The sequence below is a fragment of the Pleurodeles waltl genome, chromosome 8 (assembly GCF_031143425.1).
Source record: "Pleurodeles waltl isolate 20211129_DDA chromosome 8, aPleWal1.hap1.20221129, whole genome shotgun sequence".
Classification (NCBI taxonomy): domain Eukaryota; kingdom Metazoa; phylum Chordata; class Amphibia; order Caudata; family Salamandridae; genus Pleurodeles; species Pleurodeles waltl.
This window is the reverse complement of record NC_090447.1, coordinates 699948520-699959970: the sequence shown is the minus strand read 5'-3', so window position 1 is coordinate 699959970 and position 11451 is coordinate 699948520. Positions and strand designations below refer to the sequence as shown.

The following is an 11451-nucleotide window of genomic DNA, read 5'->3' as shown; positions in this document are numbered from 1 at the left end:
AACCATATCTTGGACCTTACCCTCTTCCTTTATTGCCCCAGAGCCATTCTGGAAACCAAGCAATTGTATTTCTGATGGACTACAATCCCAAACGTGACAAGAAAAATGAACTGTCCCTGGGCCTCAACAGTGATAAACACGACTGCCTTTGGCAGGCCACTGCTGCAATCACTCTGAAGAGGAGCAATGGACACTTTTTTTTTAGAGCGTGATAAAGGGAAGCTTTGATGTGTTGCAATAAAAAAAAGTTTGTTGAACTGAGATTATTTTAGGATCTTGGTCTGTGGAACTGTATGAAAAGCGAGTACATGTATGCCCATAAAACAAACGTAAAGAGCATAGCCTTATGAAGCATTGTCATCAGTGTACCTATTTTGAGTTTCCCAAATGAATATGAACAAAAACAACTGATGTAATTGTTTAATTAGTGTGAATCATACATTTGTACATATTAGCTAGTTTTTACTCTAGCGTAAGTCAAATTTAGTACACCGCAGTTATGGTAAAAACAAGGCAGATACATGGGCTAAACTTCGTTAGCACTTTTTATACCTTTCACGCAACGCAAGCTAGGATGTCAATCACTTTACACATATGAAGGTAGTTTTTAAAAAAGAAACTAGGAAGCTTATACAATTTAGAGCTGGAAATTAGGCATTTGGTCTTACGCCCTTGCAAATGATATTGTGTTTATTTAAAAGCAACAGTGATGCCATGAAGAACATTTTATGCTTTAACTTCAACACGATTTAAAAAGTTAATATTGGAGTCTGTTTGGAGGGAAAGTGTCTAGCCTGTACCACAAGTTATTCACTGAGCTTTATCGGTACCCTGGGCCAGGTTGGGCATAGCCCTGACCAAATGCAGGACGGTTGCGTGCATAGGGATTGGAACCACTTGGAGGAGGGGTGACAGTACTTCCAGGTGGTGTGAAAGAAGGCCTAGCTTGATAGGCACCTGGCTGGCTCGGAGCCATTCCAGGCTGGGAAGCAGGAGGAACATTGTAATTAGCTGGTTGGGAGGCTTGTGTTGTATAACTCTGTGGTGGGAAGGTGCCTGCTTGATACTGTTGAGGCTGAGATGGATGCTGCTGAGATTGAGCAGGAAATCCAGGGGCTGGAACCTGAGAACCCGGCTGACTGTATCCTTGAAACTGCTGTGGTTGTTGAGGTGTGGCTTGTTGATTGTAGCCTGTAGTAAAAGAAAAAACAGAACAAGGTTTAGAGGCAATTAAGGGTAGCCTTATGAATCAGCACTTCTCAAAAAAATGTAAACAATAGTTAAACAAGCACAAACCCATCCAACACTATATGAAACAGACATATCGATATAACAAAACAAATTACAAACGTATCTGTTGAAAACAAAGAAACCTAGTTCGCTCTTTTGGCTGAATAAGTAATAATAAAAATGAACATGCTAATCTGTGTGAAATATGCTTTCTGTGATTCAGGCGCTGTCGTATCCAATTTGCATATGATTGGATTTAAAGCAAAGTTCACGGGTCTTACATTTTGAAAACCCAGAAAATCCAGAGCACTTTTGAGGGCACCCTTGCCTGAAAAGGGCCTGCAGTCAAATTCTAACAATTAATCTTCAGGATACATTGCCGAGCCAAGGTTGTGAGTGGAAGAAATGTGATTAAGTACGGTGGCATATAGTAGAGTTTATAGACGGTGCACTTGTGCGGTTTCACTAATGAGTTAAAAAGGCCCCTCGGATTTACAGAAGATCTGTTACTTAGAAACTCTCACTTTACAGGACCGCCTAGCTAACATTTGAAATTTGAATACACCTGGTTGAATATTAATAGCGTTCCCTTCAACCTCAGCACAAAGGTCTCAATATTTTGTATTCCACGTGGAGGCTTGGAAATTAAGAGGGGAGAAACTGATCAATGAATCAGACTACTTTCACACAAATATATCAAAAGCAGTGTGTTATCATCAATGGCAATAACAAATGTAATAGTCTAAAATTACTATATGCACGTGTTACAGACGATGTTCTATTAATCTGAAACAAACACATGATGATGTACGTGCTTCAAGTAGCTTGCAGTCTTTACCATGTCCTTCTCATCAGTCTCTATGTTCCCTGACCTGAAGAGACCCCTGAAACAGCAAATTGGCCTCCTGCTCAGGGAGGCAACAGGTCTCCTTGCCTTGAATCCCCAATGACTATCTTTACCAATATCCTGCCACCAGCTAGATCTTGTGCAGTTCTCAAGTGCACCCAAACGAGCAGCCTACCACGTATAAATAAGTTCAAAATCTTAGCGAAAACAGCAACTCCTCTTTTATTTTAAAAACACTGTTGCACCAGTTGTTCAGATCATCCAAAGCAGCTTACAGACATTCATTTTGTAAGAATGTTAGTTACAAGACAGGATGGATCCAGCAGACAGAACACCTATTGGTATGGGAATGTCCCCCACATAGCCCTAGAGAGCGCTCAGCACAATGGAATGAAGTGGAGTGTCAAGGAGTGGTGTACAGTCATGGAGTAGCGAAAAGTGATGTAGGGTTGAGTGGCATGGACTGAGTATAATAGTGTAGTGTGGAGTGGCAGAGTGCTGTGGAAGGACAGTGTTGTAGACTAAAAGGGCGTAGATCGGAGGAGCATGTCGTAGAGTTGAGTGGGCGCACCTTTGAAGTGTTCAACATTGTTACTTTCTAGTGGAGGCTAACTGGGCCCAGACTTCATCCCCCAGAGACCCATGTAGCCGCAGGAGACGGGGAGACACTTTCCATTGCGTTAGAAGTGCCGAGATAAATCTGCGGTGCAGGACGCACCTGGGCCAAGAACAGGCCCGTGTGCACCTGTCCGTGGCCAGACGAGGCTGTACTGAGTCCGCTCTTTTGGTTCTGGTTTCCTTGTCTCTGCTGCCAATTACTGTATCTTGGTATCCAGATATTCTATGGCTCAATTCATATCAGGCCAGATCTTCATTTGACTTTGAAGTGAATGAGTCAAGTTGTGCCCGCAGTGCTGAATCACAATATTTAGTTTTACTATCTCCATTGTTGTTGCTCAGCAGGGGATTTGTTGTGCTGGGGACCTATACCGCAAGACTCTTTTTGGATTCATTTGCCAACATGGCTAAGTGAAAGACTGGAAGAGCCAAGCCAGAAGCAGATAACACCTGTACCACCATTGACTCATACCTAGCACGTGCCGTGGGAGTCATTTCAAAGGAAATTGACCAGGCAGAATGTCATCTATCCCTGGGTAAGGCTGGGCCAAGTGGACCTGTGGTGTCTATTGAGCAAACTGACCCTAGCCCGGATAAGGAGTGGGAGCCGGTGGAAAGGCATAGTATTACCATGAACGAGGCCTTTAATGTTTGTTAACCATCAATTGCCATTTGGGAGCACTGCCTCTACTTCTCTAGCCAGTTCACCTACTGCAAAAAGCAAGAGGAAGAGTCGGAAGGCCATAGTTGTTAATGCCCCCCCCACCCAACCCCACCACCACCATCTGTTTTGAGAGCGATAATTACCCAATTTCCTTGGATTAATCCCCATGGTCCTAATTTGGAGCTATAATAGCCACTATTAAAGATTTGCTGTCACCACTTGGAGAGAAGCTGGATAGGTTGGAAAGTAAAATCGAAAAAGTAACTTCTTTCTACCAGAAAATGTCAAATGTGACCATGACAAATGTTAATGTAGTGGAGCCTCCCCTACTAAACCCTGGGCAGGATAATCCTATTAACCCAGGCTACGCCCATCAAACGGTTAGTGATTTACCTAGGGCCTGACCTCTGAAGGGTGTGTACAGGAGGTGGACCTAGGTCTTCCCAACACAGACAGCTTCTACCGTCTACTCCTACTTGAACCAAAACCCCTTTTTGACACTTCGTCCCAGCTACTAGTACCAAATCATGTCAGTTCTAATGCCCAAATGCCCAAATGCCTCCTTGTGGTCCTGTTACCCTTAACCTGCCTCCAGCTTGCAGCCCTTATGGAGCTGTCTTGGTTAATGTTCCCACTTCGAAATCAGGATTAATTGAAACTCCTGAATCCCTGAAGAACAAAGTTGAGCACTGGCTTAGCTCGAACTGCACATTTCCATCTGGCAGAGCACATCAAATGTTGCTTACTAGGAGAATGGGACAGGTCAGGCCTCTAACAAAACTTAAGGATGGCTTGTATAGCTATTAGTTACCAACACCTTAGTTTTGTTGTGGAAATCCGTGCAAGGTCAGTGCTGTCCTCCCAGTTTGTTCGATACATGGCTCTTTTTCCCCATGGGCTTCTTTTATCGTCATTTACAGAGTCCTTTACAAATGCATAATGCCACACCGAACTCAAAGTGTCAGGACCCAATCCCCTTTTTACTCCCTACCGGTGGTGTCCAATAGGGACCAGGTACTGAGTTCTTTACAAGAGAATGGCTAACCAAACTACTGCAGGCATAATGACGAGGTGTGGTAAAGATAAACCTGGGGGGGGGTACTATGACTGACTGCTGTTGATTTGCTGAATGCTTATTTTCTAGGTACTTTTGGGTAAACACTGGTAAACATAGGCCTACTGTTAAAAGTAAAATGTGGGCACCTTGTGCTGGGATTCACAACAATATTGTGTCTAATTCGGGTGATACCAATCAAATCTTGGATGGGTGTGTGTTAGAAATGGGGTCTTTGGTTGACAGTCAGGTTACACCCCCCACCCTGTTCAAGCAAGGACCCTCACTAGTCAGGGTAAAAGAGAAATCCCCTCAGCTAACCCCTGCTTACCCCCTTGGTAGCTTGGCAGAGCAGTAGGCTTAACTTCAGAGTGCTAGGTGTAAAGTAGTTGTACCAACACACACAGTAACTTAATAAAAACACTACAAAATGACAACACAGGTTTAGAACATTAGGAAATATTTATCTAAACAAAACAAGACCAAAACGACAAATCCACAATACACAAGTCAAGTTATTAATAAAAATGCAAAGAGTCTTTGAGTAGTTTTAAACACTTCTCCTTTCAGGGTCCCAGGAACTAGATGGGCACCACAGGGCAGAGTAGGAGTCTCTCCAGAGACTCCAGGTGCTGGCAGAGAAGTCTTTGCTGTCCTTGAGACTTCAAACAGGAGGCAAGCTCTAAATCAAGCCCTTGGAGATTTCTTCACAAGATGGAAGGCACACAAAGTCCAGTCTTTGCTCTCTTACTCTGGCAGAAGCAGCAACTGCAGGATAGCTCCACAAAGCACAGTCACAGGCAGGGCAGGTCTTCTCTCGTTTCCAGAAGCGTTTCTAAAGTCTGTGGTTTTCGGCACCCTTCTTATACTGGCCTACTTCAAAGTAAAGTTTCTTTTGAACATGAAATCCCGCCGTGCCCAGGCCAGGCCCCCGACACTCACCGGGGTAGTAGGGGTGGTGGAGACTGCATTGTGTGAGGGCAGGCACAGCCCTTTCAGGTGTGAGTGACCACTCCTCCCATCCCTCCTAACACAGATGGCTCATCAGGATAAGCAGGCTGCCCGCCAGCTCCCTTTGTGTCACTGTCTAGTGTGAGGTGCAACCAGCCCAGCTGTCAAACTGACCCAGACAGGGAACCCATATACAGGCAGTCACAGAAATGGTATAAGCAAGAAAATGCTCACTTTCTAAAAGTAGCATTTTTAAAACACAATCTTAAAGTCAACTTTACTAAAAGATGTATTTTTAAATTGTGAGCTCAGAGCCCCAAACTCGACATGTCCATCTGCTCCCAAAGGGAATCTACACTTTAATCAGAATTAAAGGTAGCCCCCATGTTAACCTATGAGAGGGACAGGCCTTGCAACAGTGCAAAACAAATTTAGTAATATTTCACTGTCTGGACAAAAAAAACACATTACTAAATGTCCTACCTTAACCATCCACAGCACCCTGCCCTTGGGGCTACCTAGGGCCTACCTTGGGGGGCCTGACACGTAAGAAGAGGGTATGTTTAGGCCTGGCAAGTGGGTACACCTGCCAAGTCGGATTTACAGTTAAAACTGCACACAAACACTGCAATGTCAGGTCTGAGACATGATTAAAGAGCTACTTAAGTGGGTGGCACAACTAGTGCTGCAGGCCCACTAGTAGCATTTGATTTACAGGCCCTGGAACCTTTAGTGCACTTTACTAGGGACTAACTAGTGAATCAAATATGCCAATCATGGATAAGCCAATTACATACACATTTCGTAAAGGAGCACTTGCACTTTAGCACTGGTTAGCAGTGGTGAAGTGCCCAGAGTAACAAAAACAGTAAAATCAGAGTCCAGCACACATCAACAACCTGGGGAACAGAGGCTAAAAGTTAAGGGAGACCATGCGAAGGATGAAAAGTCTATTAGCGTTATAAATGTGCTACTTGGAATGTGTGCGGGTTAATGAACAAGCTGGGAACTATTGACTGGATTAACACCATAGCTGACTTTGATCTTATTTGTATTCAAGAAACTTGGTGAGTGAACCAGACTCATGTGGAGGGTTTCTCTTTCTGCTTTCTGCTTTCTAGGTGCTATACCTTCCCAAGCTGGGAGGGCTAACAGAGCTCCAGATTCTCATTTCTAATTATTGCCCTATAACTGTTAAAAAGTCTTCTTCTGTAGGTCCACACTCCCAATTGCTGTGGCGAACTATCTAGGGGGTGTGACCTGGTGTTGGTAAATTTCCATAAGAATTTTTTTGACCCTACATGCAGCAGGGTAGTTAAAGCACTTGACCATGGTCTAGAACAGTGGTTCCCAACCTTTTGACTTCTGTGGACCCCCGCTTTATCATTATTGCAAACTAGCCCCCCTCTCCACTGAGTCACTACTGGAAGCTGAGATCTAAACTGTAATTTAATTTTTTAGGCAGTTGGAGACCCCAAGGGTCCCTGGGCCACAGGCTGGGAACCACTGGCCTAGGAGATTTACGCTCTAGCCATACAAAAACTTTGTACTGCTATGGGCAAGCGACTAATATCCAGTATTGCCCTTTACCCGCTACAAGCGTATATTGATATAGTAATCAGGAAGGGGTGGGCTATGTACAGTTGTGTCATAAGGAGTACAGGGATGCATTGATATCCATCATATTAAGCATGAATTACAGTTACTGAAATGTTAATGTGATAATGGGGAGCAAATTACAACCTTTACTGGAAGGAATGCCTCTCCCATTATTGACCATGTATTGGTGTCTGCCTTTGCAAGTGTTGTGTGGCACCCCCAAGCATTGTACAGCCTCTATTAAGTGACCGTGACTCCTTTGTAATGCCTTTTTTCTGGGGTAAGAAATGTGATGTATTTCCTAAAATTAATAATATTGCTCTCACAGTATGTGAATTAAGTGGGCAGGTATTGATCCAAACAGCATACTACAAAAAAAATAGCAATCAGATTTTTTTTCTGAAATAAATTACTGTTTTCAGGATTTGGGGACTTCTATTGTGTTGCTGGATAGTTCTGAGTGACTCCATTAAGCCACTCCTAGTACGTATATTGAACACCACCTGGGTGGGGGGGGGGGGAAGAGGGGGTGGTTTGATCAAGCACACACTCGGGCCTCCCGGTGTTTAAAACTGGCTCTATGTAGTTTCCCGCAGGATATCATGGTGAGAAAGTCTTTGCTTATATTATAGAAAGACCCTTGTTGCAAGGAAGAATGTACTCCAGGAAGAGGAGTGTATAAAACGGACCTTAGCTGCAGAAACTAACAATAATAAAGTTATTTTGGGATCAAATCAACGTACCATTTTAAAAAAAAAGAATAAATTTTTTTTAAAAATGTACTATCCCAGAGTTTTGTTCGGTTTCCTGTGATGCATGGACGGCATATTTCTCTGAAATCTTTAAACAGCAATAGTGACAGTGGAGAAGAAGGATGTGGGGTGATGCATTGATGGAACCCTCTTCCACTGAATCTCTATTGAGGCGGTTCTCTTGGCTTTGCAGGTCAGTGTTGGGGAAAGGACATTTAAATTGGCCACTAAACTATGGGGGCCCGTCCTTACAAGGGTGTTTAATGTAGCTGTCAGAACGATCCCACCTTCCTGGGGTATTTCTATAATTGTACCCATTTGTAAAAAGGACAATAAATCAGATCCTAAAAATATTTTTCACTTCTGGATTCCTCGGTGAAGGTGATGAGTCGGATCCTACTGAAGAGGTTGGAAGAGTGGGTTCAAGAATATTCTCTCTTGTCACCAATCCAGTTTGGTTTTAGAAAGGGCTTAAAGACCATCAAGCAATGTGTTAACTTGGATCTATGGATTGGGAAATACACCAGAGCCAAACCAGGTGCTCTTTACCATTATTTTGCAGATCTAAGTAGTGCTTTTGATTTAGTTGACCATACTATCGTTTGGTCTACTCTGCTTTCTCTTGGTGCCCCTAAGGAAATTCTAGGTTTCCTTGCACACCTATATGAGAATTTGTCCAGTAAAGTTAGTTTTGGTTCTCAGGGTGAATGCTCACCCACCTTTAAAGTAGTTGGGGGTGGGGCATTTGAAAAGGTTGTGTTTTAGCCCCTTTATTGTTTTCACTTATTAATGGGGTGGATAATTCTCTGTCCACCCCATTAGAAAAATATTTGTGGCATGAGATGCTGCAGATTCACATGCTGTGTATTATCCTGCCATCTAGTGTTGGGCTCTGAGTGTTACAAGTTGTTTTTCTTGAAAGAAGTCTTTTTGATTCATGAGACCGAGCGACTCCTCCCTTTCGGCTCCATGGCGCATGGGCGTCGACTTCATCTTAGATTGTTTTCCCCGCAGAGGGTGAGGTAGGAGTTGTGAGTATACTAGGTGCCCATGCAATGGAGTAGTTATGTATGTACTTCGTGTATTAAAAGGGTTATAATTTACATATTTACAATTTTCATTCAACTAAAAACGGCTACAGGCTACTGGGGAGGTGAGAGGGCACATGTGAATCTGCAGCGTCTCATGCCACGAACAGATCTACACTGGGTAAGTGACATTTTTCGTTCGGTGGCATGTGTAGCTGCAGATACACATGCTGTGCATAGACTACCAAGCAGTAATCTCTCCAAAAAGCAGTGGTTTAGCCTGTAGGAGTTGAAGTTGTCTGAAATAATGTTCTTAATACAGCCTGTCCTACTGTGGCTTGTTGGGTTGCTAAGACATCTACGCAGTAATACTTAGTAAATGTATGAGGCAATGTCTTTAGCAGATGGGTGTAAGGGTTGTATTTGTTTATTATGGCAATAATACACAAATCTTTTCCACTTATTTGCATAGCAATGCCTTGCGGTTGGTTTCCTAGCTTGTCTTATGACCTCCATACATTCCTGTGTGAGGTCTAGATGTCCGAATTCTAAGACTTCAGGAGCCAAATTGCTAGATTCAGTGATGCTGGATTTGGGTGTCTGATCTGTTGTTTCTGTTGAGTTAACAGATCTGGCCTGTTTGGTAGTTTGACATGAGGTACTACTGATAGGTCTAGTAGTGTTGTGTACCAAGGTTGCCTTGCCCAAGTTGGTGCTATTCGTACGAGTTTGAGTTTGTTTTGGATCAATTTGTTTACCAGATATGGAAGGAGTGGGAGAGGGGGGGGGGGGGGGGGGGGAGCGTATGCAAATATCCCTGACCAACTCATCCATAACGCATTGCCTGGAGACTGATCCTGTGGGTATCTGGATGCGAAGTTTTGGCATTTTGCATTTTCTTTTGTTGCAAACAGGTCTATTTGTGGTGTTCCCCATCTTTGGAAGTAAGTGTTTAGTATTTGGGGGCGAATCTCCCATTCGTGGATCTGTTGGTGATCCAGAGAGATTGTCTGCTAACTGATTCTGAATCCCTGGGATAAACTGCCCTATTAGGCGAATGTGGTTGTGAATCGCCCAATGCCATATTCTCTGTGCCAGGAGACACAACTGTGTCGAGTGTGTTCCTCCCTGTTTGTTCAGATAATACATCGTTGTCATGTTGTCTGTTTTGACAAGAATGTGTTTGTGGCTTATTATAGGTTGAAATGCTTTCAACGCTAGAAATACTGCCAGTAGTTCTAAGTGATTTATGTGAAACTGTCTCTGCTGAGTGTCCCATTGTCCTTGGATGCTGTGTTGATTGAGGTGTGCTCCCCACCCTATCATGGAGGCATCTGTTATTACGTATTGAGGCACTGGGTTTTGGAAAGGCCGCCCTTGGTTTAAATTTATATTGTTCCACCATTGAAGCGAGGTGTATGTTTGGCGGTCTATCAACACTAGATCTTGAAGTTGACCCTGTGCCTGTGATTATTGTGATGCTAGGCACTGTCGTAAGGGCCGCATGTGCAATCTTGCGTTTGGGACAATGGCTATGCATGGCTGCATGTCTTTCTCTTGGAAGGCAAGTTTGTTTCATTTGAATTGGAGGGAGAGTACTGATCTTCATTGTTTCTTTTTGGATGTGGAGCCTTCTTTGGGTGTAGTCTGGCTCCATTGTCTCCAGTTCCTGTCCAAATCTATGTGTTTGCATTTGTGAGGACAGGCCTTGTTTCTCTGTGTAGGAACTTGATTTCGGTTCAGAGGCTGGATGTTTCGGTATCGAAACCTTTTTGGCTGCCTTTTTCGGTTCCGACGACACTTTTTTGCTCTTCAGCGTACTGATTTCTCAGTGCCGACTTGGTTCGGTGCCGCTCTCTCAGTGCAGAGTCTGCCCTGACCTGGTGTATCGGGGTAGTGTGCTCTGTGCTGGTATCTCAACCAGAGTCGGATGACTTCAACACATGCATGCCCTTTTTCAGTGCCAATGCCCGGTCACCTATTTTTCGGGTTAAGCCATGGCCTGTTGGTGGTGGCGTCCCCTGGGCTTTACTGGTCTTTACGTGAGTCTTGTGTATCGACGTCTTACTCACGGTTTTCGGCGTCTGTTCAGGATCGACCTCTTCAGAGTCTGAATCCTCGATGGAGAAAGCTTCCTCTTCTTCCTCCATGTGTTTTTGTCCTGTCGGCACCGACGCCATCTGTAGTCTTCTTGCTCTTCGGTCCCTTAAGGTCTTTCCGGACCGAAATGCCTGACAGGCCTCACAGGTATCCTCTTTGTGTTCTGGCGACAAACACAAATTACAGACCAAATGCTGATCTGTATAAGGATACTTATTGTGACATTCGGGGCAGAAGCAGAATGGGGTCCGTTCCATTAGCCTTGAAGACGCACGCAGTCGGGCCGACCAGGCCCCGCTGGGGAAATCGAAAACCCCGAAGGGCCGACGGAGCTCTTCAAATATCAGTGTCGATCTGTTGTAACTAACCCGATACCAAACGCAAACAATACCGTCGAATTTTCCGAGTTTTTCACTAACTTTCCGAACCAAAGCGCGGAGCGAAAAGGAACACGTCCGAACCCGATGGCGGAAAGAAAACAATCTAAGATGGAGTCGACGCCCATGCGCAATGGAGCCGAAATGGGAGGAGTCCCTCGATCTCGTGACTCAAAAATACTTCTTTCAAGAAAAACAACTTGTAACACTCAGAGCCCAACACTAGATGGC

The 11451-nt window shown here is 44.1% G+C and overlaps 1 protein-coding gene across 3 annotated transcripts in view; it reads right to left on the bottom strand.

Annotated features, from left to right (window-relative positions):
• Positions 1-405: 405 nt before the first annotated feature.
• TFG (trafficking from ER to golgi regulator) overlaps positions 406-11451 on the bottom strand; it is a 169305-nt gene continuing 158259 nt past the window's right edge. For all 3 annotated transcript variants that reach the window (XM_069204829.1, XM_069204830.1, XM_069204831.1), the window contains one exon: positions 406-1191. In XM_069204829.1, coding sequence (XP_069060930.1) covers positions 821-1191 — 371 coding nt within the window. In that variant the 3' untranslated portion in view covers positions 406-820. The remainder of the gene's footprint in view (positions 1192-11451) is intronic.